Genomic DNA, 21,301 nt, shown 5'->3' on the forward strand with positions numbered 1-21,301 from the left:
TTGAATGCGCATTGGTGCGTTTGAAGCTGTTGCTGTTGTTGCTCTACTAATTGTGATTGCTGATCTTCAACAAAAGGCAATGGGGATATTGCTTTCTGATGTTGCGGCTGCTGTGATTCAAGTGGTGGTGATAACGGTGGTTGTTGTTGTTGTTGTTGTTGTAGCAGCATACAAGTTCCCCAAAGAGTGGTGGTAGTAGTGCGTGTTGGAATATGCCAGCTGCTCGCAATGGTGCTACTCTTTTTCACTGCTGACTATTGCGAAGCATTGCACTTCAACATTTTGGTGTAACATCTCATCATCTGTGGACTAGTACCGCGGAGCAACAAACCAAGTGTACAAAATCAGTATACCAACAACTTAATGTAATTTCTTATATTGCTCCTGGCAGGGTCGCCAATTGTAGCGTATTTAATTATAGAATTGTATTTTTTAAAAAATTGTATTTTTATATAAACTTAATTTTAATTTAACGTATTTTAAATTTCAAAGAAGAAAAAATTCTGAAGTAATCAAAAATTTTCTTTTTGATTTACATAAATTGAAAAAGAACTTAATTCAATAATTTCAAAAATAACAAAGTACAAAAATGAACAAAGTACAATAGTAAATAGTATTAACACTACACTTATGTTCCAGAAAATAAATCTTCCGTTACAAAACCGCTTGCAACGTTTTAATTTCTTCGCCAGAAATAAATGAAAGTGTACTACGCGAATTGCCGTCGGATATTAGCAGTGTCTGTAAGTAGTTTCACGTTTTATTTTAAGCTCTTGTTCTTAAATTAGTTCAAGTATTAATTTTTCCATTTTATATAAATATTTTCAGCGTATTCCGAATCCCCTCTGTCTCGAAAAAGAAAGCGAAATCCTGAATTGTGGAAACATAACATGCGAAAGTCTTCATGACCGTGGCTTGCCATTTGTGAACAGTAAAGGCGTGGAAAGGTCTAGAAGAGCTCTTGGTTCGGTTTGCGCTCAATCATGTTTTTATACATGTACAACCAAAATATCTCAAGAAGAAAGAATTCGTTGCCATTTCTGGAGCTTAAAAGCTTCAATTCAGCTTCAGTAAAAAAACAAAGCACGTAGTATTATAAAAACAATAGTACCTTAATATAGAAAGACCCTATCTAAATTTTGTGTTTATTTGCAAAGTGATTGAAAACTTACCAAAACTTTCAATTCTTTAGCTGCGAATTTCTTTAAAATGCTGTTTTCAATTGAGAACTATAATTAATTAAACTTAATGCAATTCAAAAACAACTACTACAGCATTTAATTAATTACAGTTCTCAATTGAAAACAGCATTTTAAAGAAATTCGCAACCAAAGAATTGAAAGTTTTGGTAAGTTTTCAATCACTTTGCAAATAAACAAAAAGTTTAGATAGCGTCTTTCTATATTAAGGTACTATTGTTTTTATAATACTACGTTCTGTTTTTTTTCTGAAGCTGAATTAAGTTCTTTTATTTACTAGATTTGCAAGAACTAGTTTCTATGTTTACTTTGATGTATTTTGGTGTTTAAATAAAACTGAAATTAAAATTCATATGATTTGTGTTATATTTTGCTAGTTATTTGTCGCATGTGTATGAATTGAACGCACCCATGTTGCCAACTGTAACATACGACAAAGTGTGAGTAAATAAATTAGCAATAAATGTTGAAGATTTTGTGTCATTTTTTTTTTATAATAAATTCCTATATTTCCTTAAGCTAGAAATAACATATAAAATTTTCAAAGAAATCTACCGTGACGTTTTCAAGAAAACAGACTTTTAAACTTCAATCGCGATTTCCCAAAAGTCGTCAAATGTAACATACGACAATCACCCAGCAAACATTGAAGTTAGTTATCGATTAGAGAATGATTGGAGAACTAGCCACATTCTCCAATCTCAAAGGTTAGAGAACGACTCGAAAAACTATCGAGAAGCATATCGATCTCAACAGAAATGGGACATAGTTCTCGAGTCGAGAAGATATTAATTCTCTAATCGAATTCTAATGTTGATCTCTAACGGGATTCGAATGGGAATTTCAAACTGCTGTTTTGCTTTATTATATAAAACGTTTTGTTTGCAAAATTTGTATTAAATGCATTCGCAATAAAATAATAATGAATTATTTGAGCTTAAAAATAATTTCTGATTCATTAATTTGGAATATTGCTTATTTATATTTATTTGAATTTGCGTTGTTTCTCTAATCGTTCTCGAATCGAATTCTAATGTAGTTCTCTAACTTCGTCATCGACTCGAGAACGATTAGAGAATTACCCTAGTTAAGTATCTAATGCAGAAATCCACATTTCTCTAACGTTAGAGACTGTGTTTGCTGGGCCTTTGTTCAAGCGACGATATGTCAAATATCGTCGTCTGGCGCGCAATTCCTCGTAAACGTCAAATGCAATACCACGTATGAGATGGCACTGAAAAAAATTAATTTCGGTTTTAATTGTTGCCTAAACCATAAATTTAATGGTGAATATATTATATTATAATAGAAACTCATATTTGGCAAGTTCAGTTCGTGATCTATTCAAAGGTTTTGAAGAAAATACCTTTTTTTGTTATTTTGGAAAACTTTCTGACTAAATTATACGTGGTATTGCATTTGACGTATACGAGATATGCTTATACATTGATGATGACATATACGTATGTATATTATCTTACCTTCCTTATCGGGTAAAGGATTTTTTTCATTAGTTTCAGTATGCTTCAAGTTTGATGGATTAAAAGCAGCTATTCCAGAAATTAAAGACTGCTGGGTCTTCTCGGCAGCCACATCTAAAACACAACCAATATGTCACAACTAAAACACAGGATTTTTTATAAAAAAAATACCTTCCGCAGTGGGGAGTACAATTTTTTCATGTGTGCTAGCGTTCTTTAGTTGTTCAGTGTTAAAGCCCTCAAGTTGACTTTTCAAGTTTTCAGCTACTTTAGGAAGGTCTTTAAGTGCGGGAGATGCCATTTTGGATCTGAAAAGAAATCGAGAACTTATTGTTTTATTTTCCACTAAATTAATTAAATGTGGTGTTCAAATATCTTTGAAAATGTGTGTTTGGTGGGTATAAGATACGCACAAACATATACCCAGCCAGCAAGAAAACGTACATTTTACGAACATTATGTTTTACGAGAGATTCTCGATCGGCGAAAAGTTAGGGAAAGGTTCGTAAACGATAAAACAAAAAAAGTTAAAGAAAGAGGCTTTTAGTAATTTGTCAGCACAAAAAAAAATGTTCATTCTGTTGGAAATTTTTCTTGAACCACAATATTTTATAATATATAATATTCGCATACGAATGCTTCTTCGATACGTTTAGGACTGTTCGTAGGCGCTTCTTCGAGAAAATATCGAGTTACGAGCTCGTTTACGATGATTTTGCTGGCTGGGTAATTAACCATTGAAAATCCATACAAACAAAATGTACAAATATACAAAATATATACAATCCACTACTTGTCAAATGCAGTGTTTAAAAAACTTAAGTAGAAGTAGCAAAAGCCATACAATTTTTGCTTCTCACTACTTCGACTTATTGTCTTATTGCTTGTGCTTAGTAGAGATGGGCGCGGGATAGCGGGACCCGCAGGACCCACGGTACTGATTTAAAATTGGCCGGGATGGGCGGTATCGGGAAGATTTGTAAAAATATGGCGGACGGGACCGAAATCCTTTCCCGACACTCCCGATAAAACCGCAACCCCCGCAAATTCACAAAATCTTCCTTAAAAACGATGTTTGAAAAATGCACTTTTAATGTTTTATTGAGGCGAAAAAGAAAAAAAATTATAGGAAGATGCCAGATCTTTCATTATTATTTAAAATTAATATGAAAGACATGAACATTTTTGTGAACCTTCGATCGGTTTGTAAACCTCGCCACACACGTTGAAATCTCAACCGCTCGTTTCAATTTGTTGTCCGTGTGTAGCCTGCTTTAGAGATAGATATTGGGACCCACGGGACCCGCGGTACAATTCTGAGAAATGTCGGGATGGGCGGTTTCGGGACTTAAAAATCGAATTTCGGGATGGGCGGGGTCGGGATTAAATATTTAGTCCCGTGCCCATCTCTAGTGCTTACGCTTCTCACACAAAACAACAGTCGCAGTCAAAGCACAAGCAGAATCGATTGCCGACAAAATGCGCAGTGCTTTTGGCAGTCGTTGGTTTGAAAATTTTCATTTTGATTTTGGTCAGCGGCACAAGTCGAAGTAAAAGCAATAGCTTTGCTTTTGCAAGTTGTCACCAGTCGCAGTCGAAAAATTAGAAATTCCTAGCTGTCCCAAGTGGGCAGTCAATTGATATTCTATCAGCCTAACCTAATATAAACGCACACCGTTTATATAGGCCCGTCGTATAATTTGTTTTTCTGCGTCACCCGAAATTGGATTACGTGCGGTTGCATTTGATTTCACTGAACGAAACGTCAAATCAAAATCCCACGGAAAACAAAAATTGGAAATTGAGTTAGCTTTTAGCATTACGTCAAAATGATGTGTTTGTTGTAATTCATACCAATGATAGTAGCATGGGCGTAGCCAGGTAGGGGCAGGGGGGTGCTCGAGCCCCCCTAACTTTCAAAATTTCCTTATATATATATAAAATAGTACCCTGAAATGCTAGCTTAATAGGGTCGAGCCTTAAAAATATGTTTTTTATTGCATTCCGAACGGCCTAACTTATCCCAATAGGCAACGGTTCGGTTTTCGTGCGATGCAGCGAAATGCTGCCACACTCGCACATGTATTATGATCAAATTTGCTTTTTTCTTTATGATGCCTTCGCGCTCAATTTGGCAATTCTTCGCCTCGCTGTCTATTGATTTGCATTAAAGTTTAATACCTTAAGCGCTTCTGTAATAGTGGCTGCATCGCTACTTGCTTCTAAGTTCACAAGATGTTGTACCGTAATATTTTTTAAAAGACTTCCTTTGTCCTTGGGAACATTTCAGGCTATATTTTTTCTAAGTCTTAACACTTTTAAGTAGCAAATTCCAAAATTTTTTGCCACTTTTCGTGCGGTTCCGCCTTTCCGCAGTAAATCTATTATTTACATTTACGGTTCCTGATTAACTATGTATTTACTGGAGATCACTTCTTCAATAAATTACAATATAGAAAAAAGTCATCTGACTTCCAACTAAGTAAAAGATAACTGTCAAATGCAAAACTGAGAGTGAGTGCAAAACTGTAACATCTGCCTTAATTTACATTTTTGTCTGCTGGTTTTTTTATTGTTGTTGTATTGACTTCAAATCATTATGAGAGAGGGAGTAGGGATGTACCAACAAGAATATACAGCAAAAGTATGAAGGTCGTTAGAACTTGGAAATATAGCGGTGGCTGAAACAAAAAGTGTTAAACCATGTTACAGTTTTGCTCGTCACTGTATATGTAAATTCAAAATTTCAAAGCGGGCTTTCTCGAGTTTTAGTTTTTAGAGTTATGACCTTATTGAAGTAAATGATATGTACATAAATAAAAAGTCAAATAAAAAATTTTAAAATCCATTTGAATTCACCCACGTTAAATATTGAAAATTTAAATAAATAACTTTTTAAATTTAAAACTCAATCGGATTCCTCCACGTCAATATTGAAATTTGTGTTCATCAAAATTTTCCATTTCATTATGAAATGATTACAAATGCCTTTTGATAGCATATTCCCTGTTTTTTAAGGTCTAACCACACCAAAGGCGTTGTAAGTATGCCACCAAAAGCATTTTCAACAAGGCATCTTTGTATTCGTTGCCACGGTTGCCACTGTTGGTTGTTTCCAACCAAACTCGGTTGTTTTTCTTTTTTTTTCTAATTTGGTTGTTTGGTAGTTTTTTCTCTGGTTTCGTTGTTTTTTTTTTAATTAGAAATTTGCACATTTTTTCTTTACGAAGATTACATGGTGCTACAAAAAGTCATGAAATACACGCGAAACAAAACCTAGTGTAGGTTGTAGATATGGTCTAGTACAACATGAAAATAGGTCCCGTATAGTTCCTGAACCCTCAATTTTTGTATACCAAAAAACCGTTATTTTCGTACTTGATACACTTATCTATTAATAGCTTAACTATTTTCCATCCGATTTTAAAAATCGAACAAGTTTTGAGAAGAGGGTTTATAGACCTTTAAAACGATGTATAACAATATATTGTTTGCTAGACTTAGCTTGTTGGGAGTTTTCATCGGCTAAATTTTAATGAGCACCTATTTTTCTTTATTTTTTGAACTTTGATCATCGCTAATTTCAAAAATTTCTATGAAAGTTGCCAAATATGTGGTATTTATCTAAAATAACATTTATTTTCGAATAAATTGATACCTCATCCAATGCCAAAATTGTCGAAGTTAAGCAATTTAAGCAAAAATGCGGCCTTACATATATGTGTGTATGTACCGGACGTGCAGATTTTTTTGAACAGTGTGGCTAAGGGGTTCATCAATATTTACTCAAAATTGATATATGTTCATATGTATACAATGGCTCTTAAGCAAAAAATTCATTTTTCAAAAAATTTTAGGAAAATGGGCGTGGCACCGCCCACTTATATCATATATGCGTATCTCAAAAACTACTTAACCGGTCTCGACCAAATTTGATATACACACTGAGCTTGGCCTCCCTAAGCACAGTGTGCTTTTGAAATCGGACAAAAACCATGTGGTCCACCCACATAACGGTAATTTCAAAAAACTCAAGGCTGGCTATATTTCAGGGGGAGTAATGTTTGTCCGATTTACTGTACCACTGCTATAAAAAAAAAATAAATAAAAAGTATTAAATTAAATTACAAAACCATCTTAAAATACCTAATTTTTTATTTCCTTAAGGTCATAAATAACTAATTTAAGTAGTTACAAACGTAAACAAAAAATTTCGTAGATGCTAATACGTATAATTTACGTGTACATGTTTTTGTTTAAGTCTTTCAACAAAGAAAGAGACGCTGACCGGTTTCGACTACACGCCATTTGTCAAATTTTTTGACATTTGCAAAATTCCACTGCCTGATTTGGTCACCAAAGATTTTCTACACTTTGTCGAATTTCTGAGGAGTAAAAACTTCAGCGTCACAATCTCCCATTTTTTTCATATTTTATGTGTTGTACTTTTAAATAACATGTTCCTGCACACAAATTTATAATATCTTCAGTGCTATCCTCTGGACTATTTCTAATAAAATCCTGGAGTACGGGAACAGGCCAAACATATGGATTAAGTAAGCAAGTGTTGCCACATATCATATCTTATATGGAGAAAACGTTCATGACTTAGATAAATGGATATGGGCACAACGGGCAAATGTTTACAATGTGAATAAAGACACCAAAAATCTATACAAAAATCTGTATACCTTATCGGAAAGCTAAAAATTTGTACGCTGAACCCGTACAACCATTTTGACCACCGCAAATCTGTACCGTACGGAAAAATCCGTACTTCTGTCAGGGCTGCTCGACAACACTAAACGATAGAGCGTAGGAATACGTGTAAAGTGAGCGTCCACAATTGTGGTATGAAACATAAGTATGGACATCATAAGCAAACAGTGTGCACATGAACGAAAGACACAAGATCACGCGCTAAGGAAAAAAAGAAAAACGTTATTTTCGATCTGTTGAAATTTCGACGCCATCTTTGTTGTAAGAAGTAAACAACGAAGAGAACGAAGAAAACCGCGTAATTGTTCAACGCATGAATAATCATTTTTATTATGCAAATTCTTCTATAAATATGTCGTTGCGTTAAATTATTCTTTACCTTATGTGTACACACGTTCTCACAAGCGAAAATGAAGAAAATTGAAGTAAAAAGCCACCACAAAATTGTAAACAACGAACAAATGTAAACAAACGGCTAATGTCAAAATCTTCCTACTTTTTTCCTAAATGCGATTATAACGAGCTACTCTTATCGCGTGATCTTGTATTTTTGGTTCGTTCAGTGTGTACACTTCTAAAGCATATTTTTAAAAATTTGACGATCTACCGCACGAGGTTTGAAATCTACCGTATTTTAAGGCGCACAATTTGTTTCCTTCAAAGTACTGAACTTTTTAGCAACATTGAATAAAGTAAAAAAAAAACTTTGGCAGCATTGTTAGTTAAATAGCATAGTTCCTAATACGTTTTGGCGGTGCATCTCTAAATGGATTAATTTGTAAAAAGAATATTTCTTAAGTTCATGTTATAATTTTAGACTCTTGCTAGTCAAAAAAATAATTACTGAATTCTTACACCCAAATTCATAAAAAATACAGAAGACTTTAACTGCTTTATAAATTCAAAATTTGTATGAAAATGTCACCTTATTTTTATGAATAAGGCCATTCTTCTTCTTCTTCTTTTTTGGCGCTGTAACCGCCTAAGCGATTTTGGCCGAGTTCAGCAAAGCACGCCAGTCGTTTCTCCTCTGTGCCAACTGACGCCAATTGGAAACGCCAAGTGAAGCCAAGTCCTTCTCCACCTGATCTTTCCATCGCAGTGGGGGCCTCCCTCTTCCTCTGCTACCACCAGCGGGTTCCGAGTTGAATACTTTCAGAGCTGGAGCGTCGGTGTCCATTCGAACGACATGACCAAGCCAGCGGAGCCGCTGTATTTTAATTCGCTGCACTATGTCCATATCGTTGTAAAGCTCATACAGCTCATCGTTCCATCGTCTGCGGTACTCGCCGTCGCCAACGCGTAAAGGACCGTAAATCTTCCGCAAAATCTTTCTCTCAAACACCCCAAGAGCCGCCTCATCGGATGTTGTCATTGTCCATGCTTCTGCGCCATATACCAGCACGGGCATGATGAGTGACTTATAGAGCGTGGTTTTCGTACGTCGAGAGAGGACTTTACTCCTGAATTGCCTACTCAGTCCAAAGTAGCACTTGTTGGCAAGAGTGATTCTACGTTGGATTTCAATGCTGACATTATTATCGGTGTTAATGCTGGTTCCCAAGTAAACGAAATTCTCTACTTTCTCGAAATTGTAACTGTCAACAGTGACGTGGGTGCCAAGGCGCGAATGTGCTGACTGTTTGTTTGATGACAGGAGATACTTCGTCTTGTCCTCGTTTACCACCAGACCCATGCGCTTTGCTTCCCTATCCAACTTGGAAAAGGCAGAACAGACTTCGCGGTTTTTGTTACCGATGATGTCGATGTCATCGGCATAAGCCAGCAATTGCACGCTCTTGTAGTAAATTGTTCCTGAGCGGTTCAGTTCTGCAGCTCTTATTATCTTCTCCAACATCAGATTAAAGAAGTCACATGAAAGGGAGTCGCCCTGTCTGAAACCCCGTTTTGTGGCGAACGGCTCGGAGAGGTCTTTTCCAATTCTGACGGAGCTGGTGGTATTGCTCAACGTCATTTTACACAGCCGTATGAGTTTTGAGGGGATGCCAAATTCAGACATAGCGGCGTATAGGCAACTCCTTTTAGTGCTGTCAAAAGCGGCTTTAAAGTCGACAAATAGGTGGTGAGTGTCGATCCTTTTCTCGCGGGTCTTTTCCAAGATTTGGCGTATTGTGAATACCTGGTCTATGGTGGATTTGCCAGGTCTAAAGCCACACTGATAAGGCCCAATCAGTTCATTGACGGTGGGCTTCAGTCTTTCACACAATACGCTCGATAAGACCTTGTAACCTATGCTTAGAAGGCTGATCCCGCGGTAGTTGGCGCGAATGGCGGGGTCACCTTTCTTGTGGATTGGGCAGAGCACACTTAAATTCCAGTCGTCGGGCATGCGTTCATCTGACCATATTCTGCACAAGAGTTGATGCATGCACCTTATCAACTCCTCGCCGCCGTACTTGAATAGCTCAGCTGGCAGGCTGTCAGCTCCAGCGGCTTTGTTGTTTTTCAGCCGCGTTATTGCTATACGTACCTCGTCATAGTCAGGCGGTGGAACGTCGACTCCGTCATCATCGACTGCGAGCTCGGGTTCTTCTTCTCCACAACTTTCCGTGCTGCTACCATTTAGTAGGGCGGAAAAGTGTTCCCTCCATAATTTAAGTACGCTCTGGACATCAGTTACTAGGTCGCCATTATTGTTCTTACAGGAGTGCGCCCCGGTCTTTAAACCTTCCGTAAGTCGCCTAACTCTCTGGTAAAATTTTCGGGCATTCCTCCTGTCGGCCAGCATTTCAAGCTCTTCGCACTCACGTATTTCTGCCTCTCTCTTCTTGTTGCGGCAAATACGTCTCGCTTCCCTCTTCAGATCCCTATAGCGGTCCCACATAGCGCGCGTTGCGCCCGATCGCAGCGTGGCCCTGTAGGCGGCATCTTTTTTCTCTGCAGCTTCCTGACACTCCTCATCGTACCAGTTGTTCTTTCGGGCTCGCTGAAATCCGACTACTTCTTCGGCGGCGGTACTTAATGAGCGGGAAATGTGGTTCCACTGCTCGCATATGTCGGTTTGTTGAAGAGTGCTCTCTGAGAGCAGGTGTGAGAGTCGAGTAGCGAAAGCGCTGGCTGTCTGTTGTGATTGCAGCTTTTCGACGTTAAGCTTTCCTTGCATATTTGGGCGCACATTTTTTGCTGCACATAGGAGGGTGCGTATCTTGGCAGCAACAAGATAGTGGTCCGAGTCGATGTTTGGGCCTCGGAGTGTGCGTACGTCTAAAACACTGGAAGCGTGCCTTCCGTCTATCACAACATGATCGATTTGGTTTCTCGTTTTTCGATCCGGAGACAGCCAGGTAGCTTGATGGATCTTTTTATGCTTGAACCTAGTACTGCATACTACCATGTTTCGGGCCCCGGCGAAGTCGATCAGCCTCAATCCGTTGTCGGACGTTTCGTCGTGGAGGCTGAATTTTCCGACGGTGGTTCCAAAGATCCCTTCTTTGCCCACCCTGGCATTGAAGTCGCCAAGCACGATTTTGATATCATGACGGGGGCAGCGCTCGTACGTGCGCTCCAAGCGCTCATAGAAGAGATCCTTGGATGCCTCATCCTTCTCTTCCGTCGGGGCATGGGCGCAGATGAGCGAGATGTTGAAGAATCTCGCTTTGATGCGGATTGTGGCTAGACGCTCGTCCACCGGGGTGAACGACAGTACTCGGCGACGGAGTCTCTCTCCCACCACAAATCCAACTCCGAATTTGCGCTCCTTTACATGGCAGCTGTAGTAGACGTCGCAAGGCCCCAGACATTCTTTGCCTTGCCCCGTCCAACGCATTTCTTGGATGGCGGTGATGTCAGCTTTTGTCCTTACGAGGACATCAACCATTAGTATTTATAAAAACAACATATAAGTATTACGTACGTACATACATCAGTCGTCGACTAGCTAAAAATGAGAAAGTTTGTTTGAAATGTCATGGAAACCATAAAACGAAAGATTGCAACAAAGAGTATATAAACAGGTGCCTTAACTGCATTAGAGCAAACGAAAGACTGAAATTGGGCGTTGATGAAAATCATTTAACGACAAGTAAAACCTGTCCGGTGTACCAAAATAAGTTAAATTTAAAAAAGAAACGCATTGGGTACTAGCAGTCAAAGAATATAAAAGGAATATACACGAATATTCAGGTGCTCGCATGGTACAATAATTGCAGGTATTGTCTTCCCAGAGAGCGCATATTCCGATCTGCCTTATTTGAAAAATATCATTGCACACTAAAAGGTTTACTGTAAGGGAAACAGGATATTTCTATTCACCATATAGCATATATGTGCACGTATTTTTTTAAGCAAACCTTCTTGCAGAGGACTTATTTAATTTGCAAATGCAGAAAAAAACATTTGCGTAGTAAATAAATTCAATATTTTTATGGCTCACTTCATTTCAAAAGTTTTTTCTTTAATATAATCTATAATCTATAATTATAAAACTTAAATTGAGCGAAAACAAAATGCAAAGTCAAATCAAAGTAAAAGAATCAACATTGAACAACTGCGTCAAAATAATAAGGGAGCACGAATTTCGATGTTAAGTAAAACTCTCTGGGAGGACAATGCCTGTAATTATTGTACCATGGGGACTCGTAAATAACTTTGAATATCTAGAAATCGCTACTGTTAAAAATGACATAGACATAATATTCTTATCGGAAACGCATTTAACCGCAAATATTAATGAGGAGGAAATAAATCTCCCCAGTTATAGATCTGTAAGCTGTTTGTCGAACTCTACGCATACAGGAGTGGTAACAATCTATATAAAAAATAAGTGAAAAATTAGAAATATAAAACACAAATTTATTGATTCAAAAATGTGGATAACATGAGTGTGTGTGAGAGTGAGTGTACATTTGGTAATATGACCGTAATGGCTGTAGCTGTTTACAGGTCTCCAAGTAGCTCTAAGAAAGATTTTTGTGACGTCTTTGAGGACTATATAGAAACATTAATGGAATATACGAAAAACACTATAATCGCGAGAGACTTCAATGTCGACTGGAAAAGACAGGAACATACAAACGCAGAATAAAAGAATCTATGAAATTGAAAATGAAAAACGTGGAGCGCATGCAATACAAAGCATTCGATTTAATTGACAATAGTCAAACTACATAACGTAGACCTAAAATTTCTACAGCGAAAGTAGAACTTTGAAATCGATTTTAAGCGGTCGTTATTCATATACCCACATACATACATACATATATTACTTTTCATATCAATTCAAGTGTATTACATGCGCCCCACGCTTTTCATTTTNACACACAACATTGAAAGTTTCTGGATCCACAACATTGAAAGTTTCTGGACACACAACATTGCAAGTTGATAAAAGCGTTGTAAAATGAATATGAAATAGCAAGTAATTTTAATAAATATTTTATAAATAGCATAGAAGACATAAGAAAATCAATAGTACACGTGCAATACGAAAATCAAAATGTTCCTTATAGTTTCAAGTTCCGCAAGACTAATCATGACGAACTGAAGAAAATATGCTCTATGATGAAAAATAAATCAGACAGTGATAAAATAAGCCCTAAAATTATTATGTATAACTGGAGAACTGTGGCGATACCGTTAGCGGAAATAGTAAATCAATCACTTATGAAAGGAATATTTCCAAATAGTTGGAAAGGCACAATGATAACGCCAGTTGACAAAGTAAAAAAAAAACTGTAAAATGTGAGGAATTTCGGCATATTAACACATTGAAAACATTAGAATTAATCTTAGAGAAAGTTATTAAAATGCAATTAGAAGAATATTTTGAGAATAACGATCTATTAATCAGGATTCAGAAAAAAATATTCATGTGAAACGGCTGTCAACTATGTTGTGAATGAGTAGAAGGCCACTGAAAAGAAGAAAATTATGGCGAGTTATTTTCCTTGATTTATCCGCGTCATCGATGTGCAAAGTCAGAAGCGGTAACCACTGAGCTATGCACATCCCGTAAACTCGTGTGGCTAATTCATTTTCCTTATTCAACCTACTGCTATCAAGTGCAGCTGATTTGCCGCTATTTAAACTTGACTGCATGGTTGTTGTTTTCAAGGCTTGAGTGCCAAATATCGTGGTGCGCATTAAACTCATCTACTACTCGGTTTTCACCTCTGAGGAGCGCACCTATATCAGGGTGATATCCTGCCGGGCAGCAGGTGACAGGGGGTATGTAAATGTTGAATATTTCGACCTCAACATCACCTAACCGGATAGCAATGCCCTGCCATTCTAGGGTGGTATCCCTGCGGTCGATGTCTGCTTCGATAAGACGATACTGCACGGTGTGGTTCGTGATGAACGCTAAGCCACCACCATTATCTCGCTCGCGGTCTCGACGGTGCACGTTGTACCCGGCACAATTCAACAATGTTGAATTGCTGTGCAGCTTCGTCTCTTGGACCGCAGCTATCAGTGTACCATGCCTTCCCATAAAGACGGTTATCTCCTCGATCTTCCTCTGAAGCCCGTTGCAGTTAAATTGAAGGAGCTTCATGTGGTTCGGGAGACGTGTGGTAATGCGGGGTGTGAGTGATGTGTGTCGCCGTGACACCATTGGCTGTGTGCGCTGCTGAGGTGGTTGTCGCCCTGTGGTGGTGGTGGGTGGCGTCGCGGTTGAAGTTTGCGACCGCGCTGCGCAACACGGGCCCTCGAAGTTCCTCGTCCAATCTCGCGTGGTGCGCAGACCTGAACATGCCCTAAAGTAGCACCAGCCAAGGCAGGTGTTGCACTTGACTGATGTCACATTACGGAATATCCTGGTCTGACATACTGTGCAGATTGTAGGAGGAACCAAGAGTTGTTGGCGGCTGCGAGTGGGTGGGGGTGCGGTTGTGTGTGTTCAGTGGTTTGTCGCGGTTGTGGTGTGGTCTATTGTGTTATGTTGTTGTGCTGTGGTGTTTGTGTGGGACTGCTCAGGTGGACTGGGGTTAGCCGTGGAGGCTGCTCTGTTTGAGCAGAAGGGGGCCACATACGATGTGGTCCACTGCCGATGTGTCCGTAGTCCTGAGCAGACTCTGAGGTGACTCCACCCCTCGCAAGCATTTCACTTGACTGAGGTGGAGTTGTGGTGTAGTCGTGCCTGGCATACACAGCAGGTGTAGGTTTCTGGCCCTGGGTTTGACTCGATGCCAGCCCTGAGTAGAAGAAAACGTAGCGAATGTGGCCCTATGGACGAACAACTTCTGAAATACTTCGCCGACCTAAACGGAAATAGATCGCCAAAACAACAGCCCTTGGTCGGGTTAAAACCCCGAGTCATTCCGGTACGTAGAACCGGCTGTTCATCTTCATCTTCCACTCTGTCTGCAACCTTACGACTTTCGTTGCTTTTTCCATTTTTCCTAATAAAATAATCTCAATAAAAGTATTAAAATTAAACCTTAATTTTGATTTACAAGACTAAAAGAGGACAAATGGCGAAATACAAACAGGAGAAAATTACGTATATTGGCGAAGCGCAACCATACAAGCTGAGAAACGTGAATGACTTTAGACTACAACATCAAACAACAACGGCCACGCAAAAAACGTTATTTTATAAAGGATTAAGTTTATTTAATTTATTAAATGCAAATATAAACAAGTAAGATCAGCGCTGTCTTCGGCTATGCCGAAGGCTTCATACCTTTTATGAACATCTGAAAATTTTACTTTAACAGATTACTGCATTAGAAAAAATTTATATATTCACAGCATACATAGATAGAGGAGATACATATATCTGGCCAAGGACTGTCACTCCAGCAACACTCCCCAAAAACCCTTTGGGGAACTTGTATGCTGCTACAACAACAACAACAACAACAACAGAGGAGATACATATATAAAAAATCATATCAAAACAATCAGAGGTATTGAAGATATACCTTGTATTGCACCAATCTAAGTTGTTGCTGTAGCGGCTACAACAACCCCGCCCAGATCGGTCAGAGAACGTAAATTTATAGAGAAGGTCCAAGAACGAATCAGCGTGAAAATTGTCAAATAGCAACAAAACAAACAAAAAGAGGCAAACGAATTTTAACAGAGCCCGGCCAGAGGCAAAATAAATTTGACAGAATTTTCTCATCAAAGTAAATGCATGTTTTTCTTGTCAGACAACGAAATGCTGACGGCTTTTTGTGTTTTTGTTCTTTTAATTGGTTAATTACTTAAAATAAATGCATAGAAGTCGAAATTATTCTTACTATATGTAATATGTACATATTGTGTACATGCATATGTATGCGAGAGATACAACCCAGTAGCGAAAATGGTCACTGGTGACATCGTCACTAATGAGGATTTGGTGACATCGTCATGGTGCATTTACATGGTTTGAAGCCATTTGAACTGTTGATACGCTAAAATAGAGGGACTACATGTTCTAACGAGGAATTCAATGATATCGAGTGGGATGCATATAATACATTTTTTCATATGAAAAGTTATGGGGAGATACTGTAAACATACTGTTGTGATACTGTTAAGCATATGAAATTATAGCAAGTTGGATTTTCATACATCTTCCCATAAAAAGTTTAACAGATGCAGAGATACCAAGGAGGATTTTTCCCATTTGGATGCCTTTTTAATATAAAAACCCACCGAAAAGGAGGAAAGCGGCAACCCTCCATTCACATACATGTCAAAAGTATGAATTTTAGAAATTAAAAACAATAAACAAACAAATTCAAAACAAAGAAATTCTTTGTACTAGAACTTTTTCAATAGAAGCAACTCACGTATAGTGGACAATCAAAATACAAAGCACTATGATAACAAACTTAAAATCAAGACATTACAGAACATTTAAATGAGCTTTATATCACATTTAAGTAAAAATAAGCCTATATTTTCCAAGCTGGCAAATAAATGAAAATGTGTAAAATATACATATAAGTCAAAATTATAGAAGGCATGTATACTTTCTCCCTTTCATTTTTTCATACAATTTATGCTTCTTTCTGGCTTTTACAAAATGCAGGGATACCGCACTTATTTCGGTACAATATGATCGTAATGTATTTTCAATTCGAAATCAAAGAAAAACATCCCACGAAAATGTTTGCGATTTTAGAAAAATTAGTGTATATTTGCAAACTACTGCAAACAATGGAGTGTCATATCTTAACAGGTTCAGATAATTAACGAAACAAACAAACATTTTATGGTCTTTTATTTCCTTCACACCGCATTGCTATTTTTTCTAACTTTTCCTTTAGTTTAGCGCTGTAACCTATTAAGTTATATCTTTTAATTTATACATGTGAACTGTTTTCAATGAGCATGTTTTCATTTGCTCCAGAGTTTTGGGTACATTTTCTTATAGTACCTCTCATTCTTTTTTATATTACATATACTACGTTTATACGCACGGAATAATCGACTTAATTGAAAGCGCATTGACACCGTACACATTTCGCTCTAGTGTTTATACTTACGGCTTTATATCGGCATCAAAGTAACCGTCTTCAAAAGCAAACAAAAGTAGCTGTTTTCATTTGACATTTTATAAGTTAACATAGTGGAAAGTGATAAAAATCTAGTTTTATTCGGCATTAAAGGGTGAACACACCAAAACTGCGACACTTAGAAATTACTACCAGAAACAAACTAGAAGGCTTTGAAATTATTTTTTTTGTATTATATAACTTGGAAGTTTAGATGTTATAAAAATGTTAAAATATTAGTTATTATTTGCTCCATATGCAAGTGATCGGTATTTTCATCGCCCACGCGACATAATGTTCTGCACGACTAAATCATCGACTTTACGCGATGCGCACAACTACTTTGTTTTGCACTCTTCAATATTTTTCACTGTTTCAACTGTTTTCTGCAAGATTTCTTTGACAATTGACCAATATTCCCCAATAGGACGTGGCTCTGGGCTATTGGGTGGATTGCAGTCGTGAGGTACAAAATTGATGTTATTTGCATTATACCACGGCAATGTGTCCTTGGCATAGTGGCAGGTTGCCATGTCCGCCTAGAACAGTGGCCTACTCCTTATCTGTTGATAAATGACAGAAGACGCCTTTTGAGGCACTCATCCCGATAAACTTGATCATTCATTGTCCCGGATGGGAAAAAGGGCTGCTCTTACGGCCACAGGATCAAATAGCTTGCCAAACCATGTGGTTTTTTGGAAATTTGGACTTCATTTTCAGCTTACAACTTTCAGGGGCATCTTGACGACTTGCACCAGTATAAAAATCTTGACCTGCAATATATTTTGAATTTTTATAGCAGTAGGTTTCGTAGTCCATAACAATGCAGTTGTATTTTTTAATTTAGAATTCATACAACTTCCGAATGCGGGATTTCGCTGTAACATTCTACTTTGCGCCTCGGTCTGGCGCTGTTTGAGCTGTAGAACATCTCTATGAAGCTTTCCGCTTTACATTTTGTACGAAAAACAGCGATCTGCGTACGGGTTTTGCAACATAACGCGACAAAATCTTCGGATTTCGCGAAAACGCACTGAGGACCTTCCGAGCACTGTTTTTATCACTTTGACCATGCTAACCCCCGCTCCCTGGTTTTCTCGTAACTGCCAGGCCTTATTTGTACCGATTAAAACCCTACAAACTGTCGAATAGTGCAATCTTTAATTTTTGAGCAATTTTACGTGTACTTAAGGCCGGATCATTTATAAACTCGTGCAAAATGGTTTGTCTCGTTTCTAACTCGGTTGCCATTTTTAACTCAACTAGGAATCAAATTCAAATGAAATTTCTTCTACGTCCAACTAAGGCCATGTGGTCAGCTTATGGTATTTGAATTTCAAAATATCGAATTCGTTTTGGGTAAGTTATAAGCTTCCCAAAGTGTCGCAGTTTTGTTGCGTTCACCCTTTATAAAATCGTGGCAAAGAAAAAGAACGATTATTATTAATCAGCTTTTAAATACTGATGCGATTATTTGGAATTTGAGCGGAACAGCTGATCTCCAATTCGCTTTGAGTGAGAGCGGTGTTTATACAATCTGTCTAACTGTCTGGAGAAATAAACTACCGATTTGAAATGGAGTGTGAGCCAAAACACTTCGCTCTTTCAAAGCGAATTGAAATTCAGTTTATACATATGTTTTGAATCGCGGCGAAATGAATTAAAGCGAGTTATGCATGCGAATAAACGTAGTAATATATACACTCCGAAGTTCGGGATAGTATTTTGAATATACCAGCAATATATGCAAAAGTAGTGGCGGCTGCTGTAGAGCATTACGCAGAGCCTGAGTTCAAGCCCAGTTTTTTCTAATAGTGTATTCTGTCATGGAAACAACTTCTCATTAACATGCAATTGCCGTTCGGAGTCGGCGTAAAACTGTCCTTTACTTTGTGCGACAAAATCACGCACGCCGCATATCGGAGGAGAAACTAGGCCAAACACTAACATATTGTTCAAGCGCCAATATGTATATCGTCGTTTAAAGTACAAAAGCGCGTATCGTGGTTCTGCAAAACCTCGGAACTGAAATTTGTGCCAAAAAAGATATTTGGTCATCGGAAGCTCCTGACATCAAGCCCTTAGCCATTTATAATAAAATATCGATATAATAAAATATCGACTTAGACATAAGGAGAGAAGATTATTAANATTACAAATATGCAAAAATAGCAATCCACAAGGCTTTATTGGCAGTAGGTCCTTTTTAAAGCACATTTAACAAAAAAATAAGCTTCTAGTTTCGAAGCTAGCACAAAATACAATTTTTTTATTTGTTGTTTACAAAAAAAATATTGTCAAGTATACAAGTCAAAATTGTTAAATATATATCGCTTTCATTCATTTCTTCATAGAGTTGGTGCTTCTTTTATAGGAAAATTCATATGGCTTATGAACAGATTCATACCATGTAAATGCACCATCACTCTTGCTGTGAATCCTAAGCGACATATAGCTGACAATGACACTAGTGACAATGTCATGCAAGTGTACTCCTATCAAAGACTTATAACAGACAATGTCTTTCAGCGGTCACTTATAAAAAGTTCATTGCAGGACATTGTCGCTTGAATATCATCAATGATCAATGCCATCAACGACTAAATTACCATTTGTATGAAAAAGTCATGAACGACTTCCATATAAACGGAGTCCAAAGTCACTAAAGACTTGATATGGCCGTACAAGACACTTAAGTGACTAATTCATGACATTCGCTACGGGGAATTTTGTGAATCTAAAATGTGAATGTTATGCAAATATATATGTATGCAATTGGCAAACTCGTAGATAATTTGTCGTCGGCATTTGAGTTGAGTTGAGTTGAGTTTTTACTTTTTTACCGATTCATATGGTAGACCCTACGGTACTTTCAATGCAACAAACCGCAGTTTCCTAGCTGCCTTAGTTTTCTCACAAATTCACTTCAAAGATGGATACATTGACAAGAAACGTACACATGCATTGATTGCCCTGCACGTGTTAACTTCAAAGTTGTTTTTGTCGAAAAGTTATTTATAACCTTGTTTATACCGACTCATAAAGCGATTTGACACAGTTCGCTGTGATTCAAAACGGAAGCATAAACCAAATTTCAATACGCTCAGAATTTCAGAAGTGTATTCACTCGATTTTGTTTTCAAATCGGTGTTTTATTTCCCACACGCTTAGAAAACAGGTATAAACACATCACTCATTTGACACGAAGTGAAAAAGGCTTGTTTACTTTTGAATACGGTTTCAGCGAGGGCGCTACGAGGACACCGATATAAACTTTTGAAAGAAATATATGTTGAGTCAAATCGGTTTATTGCAAATGCGGTTCTTACATTGGTATAAACAAGGTATATATTGAGAAAATATGGCTGTATTCCAAAACGTCAAAATACAAAGCATCAGTCTCTTTTATTTCTAAACCTCAGTAGATTGTAGTGCCAAATGTGTGCAACTACGGTCAGATCCTAGTTTTCTACTAGGTTGCGCAAGTTAGACTTCTTCTTTTAGTGTGGTTTAGAAATAAAAGAAACTGATGCTTTGTATTTTGACGTTTTGGAATGCACCCTATGTTGCATTATAATTTTTCACTGCTATTGTTGTATTATATGTAAATAATGGGGCATATTCATAGTAAAATAAAGTCGACACTAAAGTTAGTTACAGCTTTTTTGCATTATTTTCAGTGGAATATGTACCTGTGAAAAAAGCTGCAACTACCTTTCTTCTTATTTGGGACTCACAAACTTTAACTTAGAGTCGTCTTTATTTCATGTACGAATATGCCCCAATAGTTTTGGAGTCAAATGAAAATGCATTTCCCATGCATATGTATGTGCATACTCCATTAATTGATAACGTTTTTACATGCATACATATATACGAATGTATGTGCATATTACTGCCAAAATACTACGAACATGCATATAAATGTACATATGTACAACCACAGAATAAACAGTATACAGAAGACGCATGTCGACTATCCAACCAATTTGAATTTATGGCACGAGCGGTGAGGCAAGCAAGGGTATCACAAGCGGCGCTGCCTTTGTTACTTTAGCAGTATTTTCACTCGGCTGACGATGTTAATTCCATCGTCGCTATGACGACAAGATGTTAACTACGTTTTCCATCACGATCAGCGTTGCCGTTTTGGTACAATTGTATATTTTTTAATACTGTTTTTCTAAATTTTAATATCTGATCCTTTTTTGTTCCCAAATGCCGTATTTTGATACTTTCGGCTGGCAGAAATGAATTTTCGAAAACTATGAATAGTACTACTAGTCTAAAGGCTAATATTTTTTTATTGTTATTTGAAGTCTCACAATTTATATATAGATATTTATAAGTTGATTGGGTAACTCTTATAACTGTTATAGGACCCCTAAACCACACAAAAACATTACGAAATATCGAAAAAAATATATTTTTTTGAATTTAGTTTTTTTTT

General features: G+C 37.5%; 1 protein-coding gene across 1 annotated transcript in view; it reads right to left on the bottom strand.

Moving 5' to 3' along the window:
* Nucleotides 1–1,450: 1,450 nt before the first annotated feature.
* The window catches only part of cib (thymosin beta cib), a 57,624-nt gene continuing 37,773 nt past the window's right edge, over nucleotides 1,451–21,301 (bottom strand). Inside the window, exons 2-5 of the mRNA XM_017617238.1 lie at nucleotides 2,852–2,988; nucleotides 2,681–2,794; nucleotides 1,609–1,620; nucleotides 1,451–1,535 (exon numbers count right to left, since the gene is read on the bottom strand). Coding sequence (XP_017472727.1) covers nucleotides 1,504–1,535; nucleotides 1,609–1,620; nucleotides 2,681–2,794; nucleotides 2,852–2,981 — 288 coding nt within the window. The 5' untranslated portion in view covers nucleotides 2,982–2,988 and the 3' untranslated portion in view covers nucleotides 1,451–1,503. The remainder of the gene's footprint in view (nucleotides 1,536–1,608; nucleotides 1,621–2,680; nucleotides 2,795–2,851; nucleotides 2,989–21,301) is intronic.

Source organism: Rhagoletis zephyria, unplaced genomic scaffold (genome assembly GCF_001687245.7).
Source record: "Rhagoletis zephyria isolate East Lansing unplaced genomic scaffold, Rhagoletis_zephyria_1.1 Rzeph_scaffold_01369, whole genome shotgun sequence".
In the NCBI taxonomy this organism is placed as follows: Eukaryota; Metazoa; Arthropoda; class Insecta; order Diptera; family Tephritidae; genus Rhagoletis; species Rhagoletis zephyria.